Source organism: Zootoca vivipara, chromosome Z2 (genome assembly GCF_965207765.1).
Source record: "Zootoca vivipara chromosome Z2, rZooViv2.hap1.1, whole genome shotgun sequence".
Taxonomy (NCBI): Eukaryota; Metazoa; Chordata; class Lepidosauria; order Squamata; family Lacertidae; genus Zootoca; species Zootoca vivipara.
The window spans coordinates 32,781,599-32,804,800 of NC_142585.1; the positions used below are offsets into that span (position 1 = coordinate 32,781,599).

Consider the following 23,202-nt stretch of genomic DNA (forward strand, 5'->3'; position numbering starts at 1 on the left):
CTTTTGATGATAGCGGAGCGAACTCTGAATGAAGTGAGGAGCAAAGGAAAAAGGGATAATACTTTCTAGATAAGGGCGGTTGGAGGATGGATGGTGGCTAACAGATTTAGGTTGAATCCTGACAAGACAGAAATACTGTTTTTTTGGGGGGGGGCAGGAGGCGGCAGGTGTGGAGGACTCCCTGGTCCTGAATGGGGTAACTGTGCCCCTGAAGGACCAGGTGCGCAGCCTGGGAGTCATTTTGGACTCACAGCTGTCCATGGAGGCGCAGGTCAATTCTGTGTCCAGGGCAGCTGTTTACCAGCTCCATCTGGTACGCAGGCTGAGACCCTACTTGCCCGCAGACTGTCTTGCCATGGTCTAGTTATCTCTCGCTTGGATTACTGCAATGAACTCTATGTGGGGCTACCTTTGAAGGTGACCTGGAAACTACAACTAATCCAGAATGCGGCAGCTAGACTGGTGACTGGGAGCGGCCACCGAGACCACATAACACCTGTCTTGAAAGATCTACATTGGTTCCCAGTACGTTTCCAAGCACAATTCAAAGTGTTGGTGGTGACCTTTAAAGCCCTAAAAGGCCTCGGTCCAGTATACCTGAAGGAGTGTCTCCACCCCCATCGTTCTGCCCGGACACTGAGGTCCAGCACCGAGGGCCTTCTGGCGGTTCCCTCATTGCGAGAAGCCAAGTTGCAGGGAACCAGGCAGAGGGCCTTTTCGGTGGTGGCGCCCGCCCTGTGGAATGCCCTCCCATCAGATGTCAAAGAGAAAAACAGCTACCAGATTTTTAGAAGACATCTGAAGGCAGCCCTGTTTAGGGAGGCTTTTAATGTTTAATAGATTTTTTTTCTGTTGGAAGCTGCCCAGAGTGGCTGTGGAAACCCAGCCAGATGGGCAGGGTTATATATTATTATTATTATTATTATTATTATTATTATTATTATTATTATTATTATTAGCACAAAGGGCAGGTGCAGCCATTAAATTTGCAGTTGCAAATCTTCAGCTTTTGGGCTGATGGGAGCGCCAGGCCCGTAGGCGACGGGCTCATCTCACCTGGAATGTGATTGCTCCTTGTAAATGGCAGTATGTTTCCTAGAGTAAATGGGGATTTAAAAAAAAGACCCTGAAAATTTTGGCCCAAATACCTTTGGCCCAGTCTGGCCAGGCATCCCTCGAGCGCCGTCGCTCCCAGCACGTCCCTAAAAAGAGAGAGAGGAAGAAATTAAGCTACAAAGCACCAACACTAGCAAGGCATCAAAGGGCACATCACCATGACTTTGATCATGGTTAGCTGAATGGCTTAGTATATGGTGCATGGTTCTTATTCTAGAAGAATAAGGCTGAATCAACACTACAACAGAAGGTGGTGGACTATACTTTGTTGGGAGTTTTTAAACAGGGTTGGATGGTCATTTATCAGGGGTGCTTCAGCCGGGATCCCTGCATTGCAGGGGGGAGGGCTGAATGAATGCTGGGTCCCTTTAAACTCTACAATTCTATCATTCTCAATAAACTGATTGATTGAATTCTATCATTCTCTTCAGAAGATAAAAAGATTAAATGGGCTCAGGATGTGGGACACAATATCCAATTTGAAAGTTGGGGGAAATTATGGAAAGTTGATATAAAATTCACAGCTTGCCTACAATTAAGAGAGAATTACATGAAAATGATGTATAGATGGTATATCACACCAGTGAAAATGGCAAAGACGTTTAGGAAAGAAAATAACAGATGTTAGAGATGTAAGGAAAAGGAAGGAACATTTTATCATATGTGGCTGGAATGCAAATTGCATTAAAAATATTGGGAAATGATATACAATGAATTGAAAAAAAAATGTTTAAAATGAATTTTGTAAAACACCCTTAAGCCTTTTTGTTAGGTATCTCAAATCAAGAGCTAACAAAAGAAAAATGGGCATTATTTATGTATGCTACAACAGCGGCAAGAATCTTGATTGCACAATATTGGAAGACGGGAGAAATACCATCAAAGGAACAATGGCAAGAAAAGCTGATAAACTATGCAGAATTGGCTAAGCTAACAGATAAACTACGAGAGAAGGGCAAAAAGGACTTCAAAAGAGTCTGGGAACCATTTATAGTTTATTTGCAGAAACAACAGAATGGACTGGATTCACTGGCAGGATTTGAATAAACTTTCACAATTTCATTTGAGTAACAGATATTTCAGAGAAATGATAAGGGATTTTAGTTTTGTGTAGGAAAAGCAGGATACGATAGATAAACCTAAATAACTCAGCAGAGGGGGAGTTGTGGGAAGTCTAGAGGAGGGGAGGGAGAATAATTGTAAATAACATGATGAATGAGATTTGTATCATTATTTGTTATAAAATTCAATAAATATTAAAAACAAAGAATTCTATCATTCTATGAACTTGGAACATGGGCTCTCCTTCACCGGAGGTTTTTAAGCAGATGTCAGAAGGACACCTGTCAGGGATTCCTTAGCTGTTATTTCTGCATTGCAGGGGGTGGGAGAGGATAATCCTTGGGGTTCCTCCCAACCGTGGGAGACCGGCACAGCTCACAATCCTGATCACAGAATAAGTCCATGGAACACCATTCCAATGAGATGATAATTTTGGTTTTGATGGGTTCTGCCAAGATCAGCAGTGCAAATATGTGCTCAATGGCCTCTTCATTTCTCAATCAAACACACAAGGACTGGCCACTAACTCAAACTGAGCAGAAAGAAGTCAACTGTGAGAGTCACAGGAAGCCTTGAGAAAAGGGTCTGCTTCCCTCTTACAGAATGCAACTCAGGAACAGCTAGAGGTGCAGATGGCGGTACCCCCACTGAGTAGGAATTAGAAATGGACACCTGCATTTTCCCAAAAGTGAATTTGCTGCGAACTTGCAGAGTCAAGAATCCCTCCCTAAAGGAAGCCAAAGGGGGTCAACAGGGCCATTGATAGCGCCCCTGCTTCTGCCCCCTCTGAACTCTGTTTGCTGCTCTGGGTCCCATTTTGGGGGCTGACTGAATCTCATATCACCCTCCCAACCAATCATCTTTAGGGCTGGGCAGAGGTTTCTCCTCAATCTGATTCGGAGACCCATCCAGCAGCTCCAAAGCAGGATAATCAAGGGCCAACCAAATCCAGGCTTTGAACCGATTCCGGGGGCCTTCCGCAGTCATGCAGCCAGGAGAGGTGTGTAAAATGTTTCTCCACAATTAAACATGCCTGCACATATTCTTCTCCCCACACTTTGCCACCAGACTGCCCTACTTTGACAGCTCCAGATCACTCTGTGTGGACCCAATTAATAAGACCATACCAAGCATGCTTTTAATCTCACTGCACACATACTCGTCGTCCTGGTTTCCCTGATGGGCCTGGAGGTCCTTGTACACCGCGTGGTCCCTGAAAGAAATGGAACAGAGCATGGGAAAAAAAGATAAGCATAGGAACACATGAAGCTGCTGTATATAGAGGCAGACCAATGACTCATCCACCATGCCAGTGAAGACTGAATTTGGGACATGCTCTACTATGTGCCCTTCTCATAAAAATAAAGTAAGATTCTAGTCCTCATTGCTCTGAATAAAGGGCTATGTAGGCACCAGGCAGAAACATTCCTCTTCTCACATGGATTTGGCTAATCAAACAATCTATGGCCATTTAAACTGTGTGTGGGGTGTGGGTGTGTCCTTGTTGCTTGTTATTATGGTATATATTTTTGTTTTTATATTGTAAACTGCCCTGTAATCTTCAGACGAAGGGCAGGATAGAAATTTAATAAATAATAATAAAGTAGGTAAGCCGCCTTGCACCAAGTCAGATCATTGGTCCACTGAATTCAAGCATTATCTACACTGAGTGTCAGTGGCTTTTTGTGGTTTCTGACAGGAGATGTTGGGGATTACACCTAGGGCCTTCTGCATGCCAAGCAAATGCTCTCCTGGTGAGCGGTGGCTGTTCCCAGTTACTTGCAATATAGGACCAAGAACATAGGAATTGGCCTACAGACTGAGACACAGACCATCTGTCAACCTAGCTCAGTACTGAGGGGATTTCTGTTGATATTTTGATATGCTCTGCCATTGAATGAACCTGAACAGATGACAAGGATTGAACCTGGGACCTTCTGCATGGAAAGCCAATGCTCTGCACTAAAGCTACAGCCCTTGTCCCTCAAGAGAATCACAAAGGAGGGCAAGGATGCAAAACCTAGCGAGTGGGCATTCAAAGAGGGCCACTGACACAGCCATCCTGGCTCCACGTGGTACCTATGTGCGAAGAGCAGCATCTTTGCTCTGCAAAGGTGGAAAGGGATAAAGGACAGGCACAGTTTATCACCAGCCCCAGAGCACTTAAGCCTCCTAAAGGTATTTCATTTTGTTATACAGTATGCAGTGAGATGGAGGCATTGAACAGGCAACTCAGAAGGGAAAGTAAGAGGATAATAGCTTCCTCTATCTACTCTCTTCAAGCTCCACATTCAGATTAATTTGTAGGGACGGCCCTTTAGGGCTTATTAAGCTGCTAGGTATCCATATCCTTTCTGAGATAAATGGAGCATCCTTTCTTAGGAGGGCAAAGTCACACACACACCTCTATAGGAAAAAATGGCTCTATTGTGTATGATTTAAATTAATAGCAGAGCTTGCGAGTCAGATCTTTCCTTGTGATCCATCCTGGGAGGAGGGGAGTTAAACGTCACCTGCCTATCTGGACCAAGTCAACAGAGGCTTTTCAAAACGAGTGTGTTGATTGATTAAAGAAAGTACAATGTGGTGGAGCAGTTAGAGTGCTGCACTAGGACCTAGGAGACCAGGTTTCAAATTGTTACTCAATCATGAAGCTCACTGGGTGACCTTGGGCGAGTCATTGCCTTTCAGCCTAACCTACCTCACAGGGTTGTTGTGGGGATAAAATGAAGAGCAGAAGAACTATGTAAGCTGCCTTGAGCTCCGTGGAGAAAAAGATGGGCTATAAATGCAACAAACAAACAAACAAACATACATACCTGTGGTCCCATGTCTCCTGATTCACCCTTTATGCCTCCACTGCCTGGGGGTCCCTAAGAGAAGAGGAATATTCAGAAAGAAAGGGGAAAAGGAACGAACTGAAAAATTAATCAGTAAATTATTAGCCCACCCCAACACCCCACCCCAGCCTACTCTCCTCATTCCTGGCTGATGGTTACTGGTGATTTTGGCATCCATTCCATGCACAAATTACCAGTTTTTGCAAGCAATTTCCCACTCATAACAATGCACATCATTTGCACCAACGTGTGCATTGTAATGCACACTTCTCCCCTGCAGCGCCATGCATATTGTTACATGCCACTCCCAATCTCTGCTTAGGGGTAACAAGACTCCAGGGGGTTGCAGATGCTTACCCAGAGTTTGTGCTTCCATTGGGAAAACAGGAGAGACTAGTGTCTTTAAGAAATACAGCTTATTTTACACCTAGAGCCTTCAATGGAGGGAGTTGCAGAACATTATGTCCAAAGATTGTCCCTTATTGCTCCTCTAGCAGTCTTCACAAAGCCCCTCCCCCTCTACTCACAGCTTGTCTCAAACTCCAGTCCCCCTTTAAAACAGGGAGGTGGCTTGCTTGCTGAACCACCATGCAAAGCACCTTTACCTGCTCGCTGAAAGGCGAGCTACCAGAGCTACTTCCTCACTTTCCTGCCTGCTGCTGCAGACTGCAGAACGTGATGACAGCCTTGGGTTTTTATGTATATAGAAAGATATAAAATAGAGAGCTTTGAGGGCTTTGCACTGCTTACTTACCATGGGGCCTGGCCTTCCAGTAAGACCCATTGGGCCTGCTGGTCCTCTCAGCGCCAACTGCAGGAGAGGGGAGAGAGACAAAAGAGGGTGTAAAAATGGTACTTGGCAGTTGTCACCTTTGCTAGAGTTGCATGCCAACCAGAGGGCATAGCAGCTCATCATGGTGAAGCCACATGTTGCTCTCCGAATTAGGTTTACTCAGAAGTAATTCCTCTGGTTGTTACCCAGCTAAATTCTACTCAGAGAAGACCCCCAGAAATGAATCAACCTAAGGTAGTCATCTCCGTTAATTTTAAGGGGTTTACTCTGTGTAGGAAAAGCATTGGTTAGAAAACCCAGCGACTTTACTTTTTTTAGACAATTTATATACTAACCCATTACAATTTTCAGTTAAAATGATAAAATCAGAATGCAGTTGAGACTTCTTTTTTAAGCCTTAAAGAAGCACTGGGGGAGTCTGCACTATGGAGGCGCAGGAAAATTCTGCGTCCAGGGAAGCTGTTTACCAGCTCCATCAGGTACGCAGGCTGAGACCCTACCTGCCTGCGGCCTGTCTCGCCAGAGTGGTGCATGCTCTGGTTATCTCTCGCTTGGACTACTGCAATGCGCTCTGCGTGGAGCTACCTTTGAAGGTGACCCGGAAACTACAACTAATCCAGAATGTGGCAGCTAGACTGGTGACTGGGAGCGGCCACCGAGACCACATAACACCTGTCTTGAAAGATCTACATTGGTTCCCAGTACGTTTCCAAGCACAATTCAAAGTGTTGGTGGTGACCTTTAAAGCCCTAAAAGGCCTCGGTCCAGTATACCTGAAGGAGCATCTCTACCCCCATCGTTCTGCCCTGACACTGAGGTCCAGCACCAAGGGCCTTCTGGAGGTTCCCTCACTGCAAGAAGCCAAGTTATAGGGAACCAGGCAGAGGGCCTTCTTGGTAGTGGCACCTGCCCTGTGGAACGCCCTCCCACCAGATGTCAAAGAGAAAACCAATTACCAGACTTTTAGAAGACATTAGAAGGCAGCCCTGTTTAGGGAAGCTTTTAATGTTTGACTGACTATTGTATTTTAATATTTTGTTGGAAGCCACCCAGAGTGACTGCGGAGACCCAGCCAGATGGGGAGGGTATAAATAATAAATTATTATTATTTATTATTATTTGGTGTGGAAGGCTTTGCCCTATAGAACTCCCTGCCAGTGGAGGTTTGGTAAAAACCACCCACACCTTCTGAAAACTGTCTTGCCTGGATGTGCCTTTGCAATTACAATTCTTTCCCTTTCATTTTAACCAACCAGTATTTATTGATTTTATTATAAACCTGTATGTTGGACACTACCTTGGTGAAAGTGTAGGCGATAAATATGTGGGGGGCTTCTGTTGTGCTGCATCTGGAAGCTGCAGTTAGTGCAGGACACTGCAGCACGATAGCTGACAGGAGCAAGGCCTTGTCAGCACGTAACACCTGTGCTCCGAGATCTGCACTGGTTATTGATCTGCTACCGGGCCATATTCAAGTTGTTGCTATTAGCATATAAAGCCCTTAACAATTTGGGACCAGTTTACCTGCAAGATTGCCTTACCTCACATATGCCCACTTGACCACTTCGATCAGTAGAATTGATGCTATTACAGGGGCTGCCACATAAATACCCTGTCCGCATTTGTATGAATTCAATATTTTAGTGAGGCAACGCCTAGACTTTGGAACTTCCTGTCTATTGACATGAGTCTATTCAGTGCACGCTAGAAACATTCTTGCTTAGAAAAGCCACACCAGATGTTCAGAAAGTTGATGTGTGTTTGAGTCCATATATATATATATATATATATATATATATATATATATATATATATGTATGTATATAAACTATTGCTAATTCAACTTTTCAAAAGTCTTAAATTAATGTTGTAAACTTTTGTCAGTGAGAATTGTTATCATTTTATCTTTTTGTAAAATCACTTTGAGATTCTATTTACTATCATGTGGCATATACCATTTATGGAATAAATATAAATATAAATATAAATATAAATATAAATATAAATATAAATATAAATATAAATATAAATAAATATAAATAATATATATTCCTGCGTATAAGACTACTTTTTAACCCAGGAAAATATTCTCAAAAGTCGGGGGTCGTCTTATACGCCGGGCCGTATTTCATATACGGCGAGTATATCCCAAACTCTATTTTAACTGGAAAAGTTGGGGGTCGTCTTATATGCTCAGTCGTCTTATACGCCGTAATATATAAATAGGTAAAATGGGCATATAACACCCATCACATTTACAGGAGTAGAATCTTAGGACTAGAGAGCAGATCTAGGATAATCAGCTCCTTGTTTGTACCCTGATGCCCGGCTTCCATAAACCTGGTGCTCCCCGTGTATTTTTGGACTACAACTCCCACCATCCCTGAATATTGATGGCAATGACCAGGGCTGATGGGACTTGGATTCCAACAACACCTACAGAGCCCTCTATGAAAAGAGCAAGGGCCCAGAACTTCAGAAATTGTCACAGTCTAGGGATCTTTGTTTTTTTGTTTTCAACTACTAATTAAAAAGTCATGTAGCTAGGCCAGAGTCAATAAATCTTTTGGCAGGTAATGGGCCTGTCCGCACTTTATAACGTCGCCAGGACAAATTTGTTCCATTGCAAGAATTCAATCCCTTAAAAGACCTGTAATTATCTGTGTTCTCCAGTAATTAAAATCCAACCAAGGGCTGCAATCATAATGCATTGGGGAGGGGGGGGGGCGCGGCGGCGGCAAAAAGTGCAAGATAATTTAGTGATCTGTGTGCTGTGAGTTTAACTAAACTGCTCCACCATTAAAAGGACAACGGGAGGAAAGTCGCTGCTTTTGTCCTAGGAGGCCAAATCCAAAGTATGGAGAAATATATAAAGTGAAAAAGCAAAGAACAATTAGCTGGTAAGGTTTAGGCAGGCACCTGAGTGACATTAGTGTAGAACACCTGCTTGCTGTTTGCTCAGGGTGCATTCCAAAAGGAAGGTGCCACCACGCTAAACACCCTGCTTTCAGTCAATGTAAGATGAATCCTAAGAGTGTCTCTCCTGAGAACTGAAGTGACTAGGCAGGGATATACAAGGTCAGGCATTCCTGGGATTTCTGGGCAGGGTTGCCAGGTCAGAAACTTACCAGCCTCTGAGATTTCAGGATTCAAACCCCGACACTTGGGGGAACCCCCAGGTGATGCCCTGGAGACAGAGGTTAATTGGGAGAAGGGAGCAGAAGAGGGCAGACCCAACCAGAGTGTCTGTGCTATAATTTGCAGCGGTCTCTTGTGGGGCTGAAGTTTGCAAGCTGCATTCGCAGTCTTCCTTTTAAAAAAATAAAAAAATGAAGAGACTCTCACCCACCAGTCCCTGCAGAAGGAGGTTAATTGGGAGAGGGGGCCAGAGGAAGGCAACCTCCCACTACTTTGTAGCCACCCTGGTGGGCTGAAGCTTGCAAATTGCATGTACAGTCTTCATAATAATTTTTAAAATTATTATCAAAGGCACTTCTGCCCACCTGGAGATTCAAGACCTCCTCCTGCTACCTGAAGGGGGGCAGGCAAAGGGGGAAGTTTCAGGTCAGACTAGGAGGTCTGGCAACCCCATTCACGGAAGTTTATAGAACAGTATTGTATGGCTCTGGAAGTCACTGTTTTAGCATTCAAGTGGCCTGCTCAGATCCTAGGCTCAGGGAAAGGGCCATATCTCAGGCACAGCGCATCTGCTTTATATGCACAAGGTCCCAGGTTCAATCCCCAATGGTGTCTCCAGGTAGGGCTGTAAATTTCCCCTGCTTGTGGCTCTAGAGAGGCATTTCCAGTCGGTATTCCTGGCATTTCCTGACAATATGGAGCAAGATGGACCAAGGGTCTGACTCTGCATAAGGCCTCCTACTTACCTCAGCCCCTATGTTCAGAATTATGAGGACTAGAATCTTACTTTATTTTTAGGGGATGGACCACAGCTCAGTGCCAGGGCCCGAACTTTGCATGCAGCATGTCTTCCAGTAGGGCAGAGAGAGACCTCCTATCTAGAACTTTGGAAACACAATGTCAGTCACTGCAGATTGTACTCGGCTAGATGGACTAATGGCCGGACTCAATGTAAGGCAGCTTTCTGTGTCCTGTGTGGCTGCATGAAATTTAAGTCAGGTCTCAAATCCCACCGATATCAGCTAATTGTTCTTTGCTTTTCACTTTATATATTTCTCCATACTTTGGATTTGGCCTCCTAGGACGAAAGCAGCGACTTTCCCCCCGTTGTCCTTTTAATGGTGGAGCAGTTTAGTTAACCTGCTCACACAGCCTTTCCCTGAGGGGTGATCCAGCTATATCTGACATACTCAATTGAGCATAGAATTATAGAATTGGTGAGTTGGAAGGGCCCCAAGGGTCATCTAGCCCAACCCCCTGCAATGCAGGAATCAGAGCTCATCAGCTGATGGGTGATGTATTTCGTAGCTGTTTTACGTACACAAATTTCATTACTGCTTTTATGCCGCCCACCACCATGTAAACGAAGTAGAGAGAAGCTGGCCCAGTGTCCCACATGCCAAAGTGGCACCTATCACTTACCCGGGCTTGTTGGAGGATGGCTTGCGCCTGGGACTCTTGAGCAGACACCATGGGGCCTTTCGAGCCGCCATCACCTCCCCCGCTGAACCGAAACTGAAGTGGGCAAAGCGGAGAGAAGAGGATCAGTTGGAGAATTACATCCTTTTGGGGGGTGGGGTGGGGGTGGGAAGGACAACATTATCTCACTTCTGGAGGGTTGCTGGGAATGAGAGTGGATTGGTAGCACCATTCCCAACAGGACTTTGTAGGCAGCAAAAAACCACCTGCTGTTTCAAGTGGCTGTGAGATTTACTTTTTGCTTGTAAAGGAAAGACGCGTGTGTCACCTGGTTTAATAATCTTCTGCCACCTCATCTTATAACAGTAAAGTCTCTCCCCCCCCCCACTGACAGTCACTGGAATTCTCCTCCACACAGCCGAATGACCTTAATATGCTGTATCAGGTAACAGCAAATGCCTGTATGGAGAAAGTTGTCTTTATAGTTGCAAATCCCCCGAATTGCCAGTTAACGGGTGCTCACCGGCAGCATCAACATAGTCCCAGGAGGTCCTGGCAAACCATCTGCCCCAGGCAGGCCTGCTCGTCCAGGAGGCCCCTGCAAATTGAACGGAACATAGAACAGGTGTTAAAAACTTTGGACAATGCAACTATTTTGGGTTTATTAATGGTGTGGAGACTGCAGGATGCAGCGGTCAGGTGGCGATCCAAGCATTTACTCTCTTCCTTTTGGGACCTTTCTGGTCAAGAGAGGAAGAGTGGTGGGAAGCAGAGGGAATTTTATAGATCTTCCTTAATTCACTAAATTAAAACCATCTCACAAAGGTTACTTCAGAACACAGGAGGAGCTCTGGTGGATCAGGCCAAAGGGGGCTCATCTATTCCATCATCCTGTTCTCAGTGGCCAACCAGATGACCCACAGGGAACCCTTATGTTCTTTCGAAAAGCAGACTGAACACTCCTCTCCCTCTTCTTCCCTGAAGTGCATGTCCCGTCCCTCCTCCCCCATCCAAAGGCAGAGGGAATCGTGGCCCACAGCTGGGTGGAGCCACCAAGCGAGCTGCCTGCTCCAGCCCCTTCCGAAAGGACAAGCTGCAGTATTGACTTCCTTGCAAGGCAGGATTGATGCAGCATGGCTGGGTCTTTCATGCTCTGTCATGTCACAACCGTGGGGAAGATTATTACTGGGCCCTCGAAGAGTCGTAAATACAAGAGGCTGCATCGGAAAAGCAATAGCTCAGTGCCACCCGTTTGACAGACCCAACCCTCAACAGGATTGGGAGAAGAAGGAAGCCCCGGGAGAAAACAAATAATAATGTGAACAAAGGAGAGAGAGTCAGAGCATTGGCCAAACTAGCTCAGTGTTGTCTGCACTGACTGGTAGAGACTCTCCTGGGTTTCAGGCAAGGGGTATTCCCAACCCTACCTGAAGATGCTAGGGTTGAACTTGGGAAGATGGGAAGGGCTCTACCACTGAGCTACATCCTTTCCCATAAAAATTAGCAAGGTTCTAGTCCCTATGGCTCCTGTAAGGGTGACTCCCTACAGGGAGCCAGCCCCCATTATCCCGACGTCCACCTCCCACCTCGTCAAGTACAGAGAGCACCAGTGGTTCTGAAGCAGCCAGAGGGGGAGGGAGAGACTCGGAGGAGGAGAGAAATCAGAGGGAGGAACAATGGGAAAGCTCGGGGGGGGGGGCGGAGGGATGCAGGAAGCTGCTCAGGGATGTTGCAGAGCCAGGGCACCGACCGCTCAGGGAGGAAGCTGAAAGGGCATCGCTCCTTCCGGCGCAAGAAGTAAGAAGAGCGCTGCAATGCAGGTCAAGGGGATGGCATTTTGGGGTGCCCAGGCTACTTTGCTGGCCTAGGAACAGATGTACGCCATTGCCGGATTCTGTTTCGGGATGAGAGGTCCTGTTTTAAGCTGTCTCTACACTGTAAATAAATAGCACAATAAACTTATTTGAAGACAAACTGGACTTAGGCGGAGTTACTCTAGAGTAGCCACGACGACCCTCTGACAGTTCCAAATCAAGGGCAGATTTAAATAGCAATGTAAGAAGCCACCTTATCCCAAGTCAGGTGCAGGGGTCCAGACAGCTCAATATTTCCTACACTGACTGGCAACAGCTTTCCAGGGTTTCAAGTAGGAGATCTCTTTTCCGGGGATTCAATCTGGGACCATGCACATGCAAAGCGGATGCTCTGCCCTTCCCCAAATCCCTCCCCCAAATTATAGCAATCCCCTGATTTTTCAGACTAGAGTACAACTTAATCAGGATGTTTTTTATAGTGGCCAAGTCTCACCCCTGGCTTTTTCTGGCCTATTGCTGTCCAAGAGGTTATTGGGTTGGTACACAACCAATCCTTATTTGGGCCCAAAGCCTGCATTTTCTCCTCCATCTGCATCTTTCTCAGGGCAAGGTCATTGGCCAGGTTTGTAGGTCTGGACAAAAATAGGGGTGTTGGATGCCATACAACAGGGACAGTCCCTGAAAAACAGGGACATTTGGACCCCATTGAAATGGAACAATGGTATGATCAGTTCTTATTAGAGGATTCAGAATGAAGTTTATTCTCCCAGGAATGTACAAGGGCATCATATTTCATTGCACCCTGTATTCATCACATCCAAGACTGTTTCCATTCCACTGCAATGCGCCTTCCACCAGAAACTATGCTATTCGTCTCACTATCCACTGTTGTGAAATTACAAGACTTACACAATTAATTACTTAAATTATACCATCAATGTGTTATTTATAGAATCCCAGGGTGGAGAGTTTGCTGTTGTGCTCAGAATCTGCTTACACACTGGACTAGATGAGCCACTGGCCTGATCTAGCAATCTCTTTTCCTAAACTCTTTCGGAGCATTTGAGTGATTTTTAAAACTACTTTTGCAATGTCATCGATGAGCACCATATTCCTTTTTCTTTTAAAATAAAGAGATTTGTGTCTTTAATAGATGCAAAACATACTTATTTGTTTAGAAAATAGTTGAACATTGTCTTGAACAGACAGAAGGGAACCTGATCAGATGTGATCAGAAACAAAGAAGCCCCCAAATTACCGTATTTTTCCGTGCATAAGACTAGGTTTTTCCCCTAAAAAATAATGTCAAAAATTGGGGGGGGGGCGTCTTATACACAGATAGATCTCCCCCCATTTTCTTAAATCGGAGTCCCCCCAAATAGTGTCTTATACATGGGGGTGTCTTATAGACGGAAAAATACGGTATCTCTCTGAGGTCATGAAATACTCAGGCCTGCTTCAGCTAAAGCACGGCTGAGATTCCTTCTCATTTCTGGGAGCAGAGAGAGAGGAATTTCTCTAAAATTCGAAATTTTAGGGGAGGGAGGATGCTGATATATATATATATATATATATATATATATATATATATATATATATATATATATTAAAAGTAAGAAAACTGGGTATCAACCAGGGAATGCAGAAATTTGTAAGCTGTGGAAAGAGCCACACACTGCCCCCTGCTGGCCACACCTCCTCAATGCAATGTGAGACGGCATTTCCAAGATGTTCCAGGAATTGCAGCCTTTGAGAAGCTGCAGCGAGTGCCTTAAATTTTTAAAATACACACACACACACACACACACACACACACATATACATATACATACATACATATATATATATATAGGGGGACTACCTGCACCTTGTAAATATGGTACGGGGCAATCTCTCCCAAAAGCATCAATTAAATAACTTATCTTTAGGGAGGGTTTTGTATTGCTCCCCACCCACTCAATGAAAGGTTAAAATAAACGAAATATATTTTTTTGATGTTCAGTGCAGCTCTAATTTAAGAAAGTCTTTTTTTAAAAAACACACACCCAGAAACTGCTTGCAGTGTTCCAAGGATGCCACTAGGTGTCAGGCCTAAATCAATTGCTGTAAAACAGATGTAACAGTAATATTCATCTACTAAGGAAACCCAGCAGATCTCTTTGAATCCCTGCATGTTTGCATTTCTAAGGTGCACAATTATCTTCACACCAATGGACACCAGCATATGCCCAGATAGGGGCAGAGGAAGGAGGATGCGGTAGATGTGAGCCGCCCCAGGTGTCACCACTGAGGGGGGTGACAAAATGCCAGGCGGCACTCACTGCGGGGCCTGTAGCGCACCTGAGCTGGGAGAGACACGGTGCCTTGGGCGTGCGAAGGCTCTGCACTGTCCAAATGGTCTGCCCACTGCCTCCCCCCCAGCTGTAGGACAGCTGTGTAGGAGGAGGCAGGCAGACCCTGGAGACCCTGCTCTGCACCCCAACCCCTATGGGTGGCTCGCCCCACCCCTGGGCGCACTGCCCCAGGTGCCCAAGTGGCTTTCTCTGCCACTGTGCCCAAAGGAACTAGGAATGTGCCATGATTTTGTCACACTGGACAGCCAGATGAAAAACCGTTGTTTGGTTTTCGTGGGAAACAAACTGCAGTGGAAGGGAAATAGTGCTTTGTGCAACAAATGCAAGTGGGATGAAAAATGAGGCCTTCTTATATCTCCAATCATAGCAGAATCATAGAACTGAAAGAGGGTAATCTAGTCCAACTAGATTTTGTGCAACTAAAGCATCCCCATCCAGCCTCAGCTTAAAAACCTCCAAATGAAGGAGAGTCCACAATCTTCCAAACGAGTCCATTCCACTGTCAGGCAGCTCTTACTGTCAGAAAATTCTTCCTGGTGTTTGGTAGGAATCTCCTTTCTTGTAACTCGAAGCTATTGGTTTGGGTCCTACCCTCCACAGCAGGAGAAAACAAGCTTGTTCCATCTTCCATGGGACAGCCCTTGGGATATTTGGAGATGGCTATTGTATTGTGAGGAGGAATTAAAGAACCTTTTGATGAGGGTGAAAGAGGAAAGAGGAGAGAGCAAAATATGGTCTGAAGCTCAACATCAAAAAAAACTAAGACCATAGCCACTGGTCCCATCACCTCCTGGCAAATAGAAGGGGAAGAAATGGAAGCAGTGAGAGATTTTACTTTCTTGGGCTCCTTGATCACTGCAGATGGTGACAGCAGTCACGAAATTAAACGACGCCTGCTTCTTGGGAGAAAAGCAATGACAAACCTAGACAGCATCTTAAAAAGCAGAGACATCACCTTGCCGACAAAGGTCCGTATAGTTAAAGCTCTGGTTTCCCCAGTAGTGATGTATGGAAGTGAGAGCTGGACCATAAAGAAGGCTGATCGCCGAAGAATTGATTCTTTTGAATTATGGTGCTGGAGGAGACTCTTGAGAGTCCCATGGACTGCAAGAAGATCAAACCTATCCATTCTTCAGGAAATCAGCCCTGAGTGCTCACTGGAAGGACAGATCCTGAAACTGAGGCTCCAAGACTTTGGACACCTCATGAGAAGAGAAGACTCCCTGGAAAAGACCCTGATGTTGGGAAAGATTGAGGGCACTAGGAGAAGGGGATGACAGAGGACGAGATGGTTGGACAGTGTTCTCGAAGCTACCAACATGAGTCTGACCAAACTGCAGGAGGCAGTGGAAGACAGGAGTGCCTGGCGTGCTCTGGTCCATGGGGTCACGAAGAGTCAGACACGACTAAATGACTAAACAACAATAACAAATTGTATCTCCTCTCAGTCTCCTCTTTTCCAGGCTAAGCATACCCAGCTCCTTCAACCATCCCTCATAAGGCTTGGTTTACAGCCCCTTAATCATCTTGGTCGCCTTCATTTGCACACTTCATTTCAATACCCTTCTTAAACTGTGTCACCCAGAACTGTAGTCCAGGTGTGATCTGACCAAGGCAGAATAGAGAGAGCTGCCCTTTACCATCTTACATCCCTAGGTACAACCTGAAATGTCTGTTTCTGTGTTGTGCATTACAGGTTGCATATACAACTGGTATATTGACTGCTGCCTGCAGATTAATCTGCATTGTTTCTTGAACAAGAGCTCTAAAACCATGTCACATGGGCTTAGAGTGAGTGTCATAAAAAAGGCATCCAGAGTTGCTTTTGAACTTCAAGCAGAAGCAATTGCCAGCCCAGGTAATAATCCAAACTGAGCAGAAAATTTATCCCAGGTTATTACACGAATTGCGGGGGTGGGGGCAGGGGGAAGAGGATCCTTTTAGAAGAAACAGATTGCATACTGGAGCTCCTCCTGCTGGCCATTGTCAGAATCACATAGGGGGCCTTCTCCCTGCAACTACTGTACTGTACATGGCATCCAGGAAACAAGGAGGAAGTGACAGGCACTAAGTGGATGGTTTTCAAAGAAGATTGGACGAATTCATGGAGGAGAGGGCTATTGATGGTTACTAGCCATGGTGGTTATGCTGTGCCCTCCACAGTCGGAGGTAGTAATGTTTCTGAATAGCAGTTGCTGGAAACCATGGGAATGGGAGAGGGCTCTTGTGCTCAGGACAGTCCTACTTGCTGCTTTCTCACAGGCAACTGTCCAGCCATTGTGAGAACAGGCTGCTGGACTAGATGGGCCATGGGCCTGATCCAGCAAGTTCTCCTTATGCTCAGAAACTCAATTTAAGCATGCTTTTAAAAAAAAACAAAATACATTATCTCACAAATGCAAGCATCGTATTGCAACAGAAACCCATGTCAATTGTTGTGGTCCAAGTGAGATCTGGACACTGGGTAGTAGTAGTAGTAAAGGTAAAGGGACCCCTGACCATTAGGTCCAGTCGTGACTGACTCTGGGGTTGCGCGCTCATCTCGCATTATTGGCCAAGGGAGCCGGTGTATAGCTTCTAGGTCATGTGGCCAGCATGACAAAGCTGCTTCTGGCAAACCAGAGCAGCACATGGAAACGCCATTTACCTTCCCGCTGTTTATCTACTTGCATTTTGACGTGCTTTCGAACTGCTAGGTTGGCAGGAGCAGGGACCGAACAACGGGAGCTCACCCCGTCACAGGGATTCGAACCGCCGACCTTCTGATCAGCAAGCCCTAGGCTCAGTGGTTTAACCACAGCGCCACCTGGGTCCCTTAGTAGTAGTAGTAGTAGTAGTAATAATAATAATAAAAGTTTTGTTGAGTTTGCTCTGGCAGGCCAGCAAAGGAAACTGCCATTTCCCATGAAATCCAATTTCGGTGTGAATCAAATTTGCTTAGAATGTTATCCTGTGTGATTTATGCTAACATATTTCAACTCAACTTTTGAACATTTACTTCTGATTCAGCTTCAGACAGAATCTGCTTAGGGAACAACCTTAGAAGGAGAAATTGGGCACAAACTACCTATCTCCCTATGTGAACCTGCCAAGCCACTTTGATCCTTGAGGGAGAACGTCTTCTTGGTCCCATCAATGTCAGAGGTGAGGTTAGTGGTGATTCCAAATCAAGGCAGAAAAATTATTTGCAGAAAGACAGCAGGAGCAGTTTTGTAATAGGGCTCACTCCCTGTGCTCAGGGAATTTGCAAGGTAACTCACCCTTTCACCAGGATCTCCAACTTGACCCATGGGACCAGTCGTACCTGGAGGACCTGGAAGACCCTGATGTGGAAGAAAAAAGAAGGAAAATTAGCTGCAAGACAAAAGGAAGTGTGTGTACACCACACACACACACACACACACACACACACACACACACACACAGAACAGGAAAAGTATGAGAAGGATGTGTTTACTTTAGCATTGTCAAATTGACCTCACAAGGCTTGCAGATCCATGCCCATCATATGGAAGTAATTGAACCCAGAGAACAGCTGCACTCGGGCAGCAGTCAAAAGACACACAATGAGACAAGGTTGTGCTAAGTGAGAGAAAATTGGGGGAAAGCACAGAATATATAGGTCATATTTTGCAACTCACCGCTGGTCCTTCTGGCCCAGATGGGCCCTCAATGAGCATCCCCTGAAAGAGAGAAAGAGATTGGAATACATTTAACAAACAGGCCAGTGGGAACTCTAAACTTGTTTTTTTTTAAAAAAATAAAATAAAATTCTGCAGTCTAAAAACTGAATTCTGCAATAGTATAGTACAAAATTGCATATTTTCAATAATAGAGTTGGAACAGGCTCAGAAAAGGGCAACCCAAACGATCAAGGGGATGGAGCAACTCCCCTATGAAGAAAGGGTGCAGTAGTTGAGACGTTTTAGCTTAGACAAAAGGTGAGTAAGATAGAACTGTACAAAACTGCATGGTGTGGAGAAAGTGGATAGAGAAGAGTTTCTCTCCCTCTCTCATTACAGTAGAACTTGTGGTCATCCAGTGCTGCCGAATGTTGGAAGATTCAGGACAGATGAGAGAGTTACTATGCAGTGCATAGTTGAACTGTGGAACTCCCTCCTGCAGGAGGCTGTGATGGTCACTAGCTTGGATGGCTTTCAAAGAGGATTAGACAAATGCAATGAGGTCAGGGCTATCAATGGCTACCGGTACTAGCCACAATGGCTATGCTCTGCTTCCACAGCTGGAGGCAGAATTCCTTCTGAATCCTAGTTGCTGGAAACTGCAAGAGGGAAGAGTTGTTGTTCTGCTCAGATCCTGCCTGGGGGCTTCCCATTCGGGGCATCTGGCTGGCCACTGTAGGAACAGGATGGTCAACTAGGTGGCTTAATCCAGCAACACATCTCTTCTTATTTTTCTTATGTTCTTCTTCTGTAGCAGCTGCTGCTTTTAACCCTCTTATGCACAGCAAAAACGACAGGGCTCCAAGATCTTACTGCACGTTGAGCTAAAAAAACTGGCACACACAGTGGCCATTCTGAAAAGTACAGTAAGCAGCTGAAATGTACCCCTACCCACCCCCCCAAAAAACACAAGGCCTCACTTCAAGTAAATTTATTATGTAGTGACTTGCAGGGCCTCTGTGGAGTTGAAGAGGGGAGGGGGAAGGCATCCAGCGAGTCTAGCTTGGAATGCATCTAAGCCTGATAAGGAGTGCATTTAAAAAAAAAACGCTCCAAAATGTTTCTTTTTTTGGACAGTGGAGAGAGAGAGAGAAAATACAAGCATTTGGTCTTGTTTACATTCTAGCAGCCTCTCGGTGGTCTGGCATTTTCAAACCCCGCTCAGAGCTGCCAAATTCTTATGCAACCGTTTTCAGCAGATCCCCCTCCATGCTGAGGGCATCTCTGATTTTTCAAAGTGTTTCAGCTGCAAGCTCCCTCAGAGAAAGGGGTGAGGGAAGAATGGGAGGCAGCTAGAAAACAGTTAAGAGGAGGAGTTGGTTCTGACTTCATTTCCCCTTGTAGGGAAATCATCAGGGGGAAGCGGCAAATGGAGACCTTTCAACTTTGCAAGTCAGACAAGGTCGCTGTTACTTTGGCTGGTCTGCCAGGAAAAAACTGGGTTAATTGGGTCGCTAGTGTACAAAAAATGTTAGATGGGGAGGACTGAGCTTGGGCGGAAAGAGTTGCTTTTTTTCTTTTTACGGAACAGAGAAGGCATAGCTGTTGAAAGGGTGTAGAAGCAGCTGGGCTGAGGAACATAAGAAGAACCTGCTGGATCAGGCCAAAGGGAGCCCACCTAGTCCATCATCCTGTTCTCACAGCAGCTAACCAGATGCTAACAGGGAAAACCTGCAAGCAGGACCTGAGTGCAAAAGCAACTCTTCCCTCCTGCAGTTTCCAGCAACCGGTATTCAGAAGCAGCGTTGACTGCCTCAATGGTAGAATGCAGCCATTGTGGTTAGTAGTAATAGTTGGCCTTCCCCTCTATGAATTGGTTTAATAAGACTTGAGATTGCATGTAAGAGATGCCATTGCTTTGTCATGTCCCCCCACATAAACAATTCTGTGCAAATTTAAAAAAGATGGGAACCTCAACATCAGAGAGAATGGATTCAGCTCAGTCCACTCCCTCCCACTGTATTAGTTTTCCTCTTGCAGGGATTTTTTTTCTTCTACACCTCTCCTTGCAGGATTTTTTTTTAACATTAAGGGAGGATCTCCAAATTGCAGCCTGAAGTTATTCAGCACTAAGAACTCTGCAACTTCATTCTGTTGTCCAGAACCTAGGTCAGATCCAATATGGTGATGTACAGTGGTGACAGCAGCCAGATGTTGTAGCAACCAGAATTGCAACAAAAATGATCCAGGAGGACAGAGTGACTCCCCTATGAGGAACAGTTGCAGCATTTGGGATTTTTTTTTAGCTTAGAGAACATGTAAGTAAGAGGCAACATGATAGAAGTTTATATTATTATGCAAGGCATGAGGAAAAGTTTCCTTCCTGTCTCATAGCACTAGATGTGGACATCCAAATGAAGCTGGGTGTTGTATGCAAGATGATGGATAAAACAAAGGCCTTCTTCACACTGTAGCGCTCTCTCCCACAGGAGGCAGGGATGGCCACCAGATTGTATGGCTTTAAAAGAGGAGGAGACAAATTCATGGAGGAGGAGAGGGCTATTGATGGCTACTAGCCAGGGTCACTATGGGTCAGAGGAAGCAATGCTGAATACCAGCTGCTGGGAACTGCAGGCAGGGAGAGGGCTCTTGTGGTCTGGACCTGCTTTGAGGACTTTCTACTAGGGCATCTGGCTGGCCACTGTGATAAGAAGATGCTGGACTAGATGGGCCATTATGTTCTTATGTCTATATTCTTGGGCAGAGAACTTTTGGAGGCTGGGAAAGGAGAAGACAGAAAGATAGGATACACTTCCACCCTGCCACCAAACAAGAGAAATGCAGAATAAATTTCTTAGTAGTTTTCCCTACTTGTTACTGGAGAACCTCTTGCAACTATTTCAGTGGTTGAGAACTTATGCAGTCCATGGGCCTTGTTCTACTCTGAGCAGCCTTCCAGGGGTCATATGTCAATGGTGCATAGGGTTGCCATACGTCCGGATTTCCCCGGACATGTCCAGAATACTGCAGTCGGCAGCAGTGTCCGGGCAAAAATTGGGGAAATGTCCAGAAAAATCCAGCCATATGGATGCCCATGTCGGCAGTGCCATTTTTGCAGTTTTTCAATAAAAATAGCTCTAAAATTTATTGGGTTTTTATTTTGCGATTTTGCCCGAAAGGCTCAACAACTTTGGGAAAACTAAAAGAGAGAGAGAGAGAGAGAGAGAGAGAGAGAGAGAGAGAGAGAGAGAGAGAGAGAGAGAGAAGGAGAAGGAGAAGAAGAAGCTCACAACTTTTCTGTCCAGATTTTCACTGTTTGAAATATGGCAACCCTAGTGGTGGACGGGGCCAGAAGCAAAAAAAGTAGGTGGAGCAACAGATGTGGGCAGGGCCAAATACACAAACACATTCCATCCTGGCTAGCAAGAGGTATTATCACAGCTCAAGGACACATTCCAAAGAGGCAAAAACACTCAAGGAGACTGTGGGTTGAGGTTGTCTGTCCTGAGAGCCAAACAGAGCAGCCCAGAGGGCCACATTTGACCTGCATGCTTGAGGTTTCCCCACCCTTACCCTGGTTTGATAAATTGATAGATTGTTAAATGTTAGCATTGCACAATTTCCACGTGGATTCTCCAGCTGCAGCACAAAGGCAAAGCGGCAGCTCTTACCGGTTCAATTATGGCTGGCTCCCCTTTCTGTCCCTTTTCACCTCGTGGCCCACCAATCTGCAGCAGACACAGGAAACAAAAGCAAGAACTCGCTGAACAATGAGCATTGCTCCACTTCATTGGCTGCATTCATTGCCACCAAATCGATTGCCACCGAGCAGAGGGTTGCAGAAGCAGAACATCTCATTTGCCCAATGAGACTCTGACATCTACATATTGTTTAAAACAGATTCTTTTAGAAAAATAACTCAGAAAGAAAATACTTTATCTACCTATCTCAGTATTTAACAGCTTACCAGGCCACCATAATATGAAGCGAGGAAAGTGTTTTGCTCCAGACTCTAGCCCAGTCAATTGTAAATAAGTGATCCATGCTCCTGGAAGAACCCAGCTCCAGTGCTCCCCTGCCTCTTAGTCCCACTGTAATCCCACTGTCTCCCCAGGGGGCACGACTGCTCGCTTTTGGAACCACTGCACTAATCCAAGGCTCTAGCTTCACCTCCACACAGCATGGACTGTGAAGTCCAGTCTCCTCGTTTCCCAAGGAACCAAGTCTTCCCTTACCCCTTCATAAATCATGTCCTTGTTAGCAGGCATGCCGGGTCCAATGTCCGGAGAGTCTGTCCGGTCATAGTTGCCGTAATAGTACCCATCTTCATACTCTGTGAGGGTCTCCTCGGTGAAGTCCTTGTTGGGGTCTCCTCCTCCTTCACGCCCTCGTTCTGCATCCTAAGTGGAAGAGAACAGAAAATAGGAGGCGCTAAGACCTTTTCCTCCAAGACAGAGGGATTTCCAGATTCCATACCACCAGGGGACCATTCCAACATAAGCTTCTGCATACCAAAGCCATTGCTAGTTGCAGAGGATTCTGGAACATAAGTTTGGGGGGGGGGGTGGCACATTTTAGCTGTGATTCCTACATTTCAGGGAGTTGGGATAGATGGCCTTTGGGTTCCCTTCCAACTCTACAATTCTATGATTCATTTATTTCCCAAAATTCATAACAACCTTAAAGCAATTTATACAAAGAACAGACTTTAAAACTATTAAAAACAGACTATTTTAAACTTTCAAAAAATAATTAAAGTCAATGGTAAACTAAACACCTGTCAACATTTCACATGTCTGAAAAGGTTTGCCCAAACAAAAATATTTTTAGTAGGTGCCAAAAAGAGTACAGCAAAGACATCTGCCTGATGTCAAGGGGAAGAGACAGCTCCAAAGTGTAGGTGCTGCCACACTAAATTATGGATTTATTGTAGATTAGGCCTTACTGCTGCCCCACATGAACAGATAGAGCAATTAAAAACCCAACTGAACACTCTTGTAAAATCTGAAAAGCAGGAACTCATCACGAGGACATCCCACCCCA

General features: G+C 45.3%; 1 protein-coding gene across 2 annotated transcripts in view; it reads right to left on the reverse strand.

Annotated features, from left to right (window-relative positions):
- The window catches only part of COL5A1 (collagen type V alpha 1 chain), a 192,261-nt gene that overhangs the window by 80,821 nt on the left and 88,238 nt on the right, over positions 1–23,202 (reverse strand). For both annotated transcript variants that reach the window (XM_088664730.1, XM_088664731.1), the window contains exons 8-17: positions 22,395–22,559; positions 21,831–21,887; positions 18,178–18,219; positions 17,797–17,859; positions 10,892–10,966; positions 10,372–10,464; positions 5,773–5,829; positions 4,998–5,051; positions 3,338–3,391; positions 1,149–1,202 (exon numbers count right to left, since the gene is read on the reverse strand). In XM_088664730.1, coding sequence (XP_088520856.1) covers positions 1,149–1,202; positions 3,338–3,391; positions 4,998–5,051; positions 5,773–5,829; positions 10,372–10,464; positions 10,892–10,966; positions 17,797–17,859; positions 18,178–18,219; positions 21,831–21,887; positions 22,395–22,559 — 714 coding nt within the window. The remainder of the gene's footprint in view (positions 1–1,148; positions 1,203–3,337; positions 3,392–4,997; positions 5,052–5,772; positions 5,830–10,371; positions 10,465–10,891; positions 10,967–17,796; positions 17,860–18,177; positions 18,220–21,830; positions 21,888–22,394; positions 22,560–23,202) is intronic.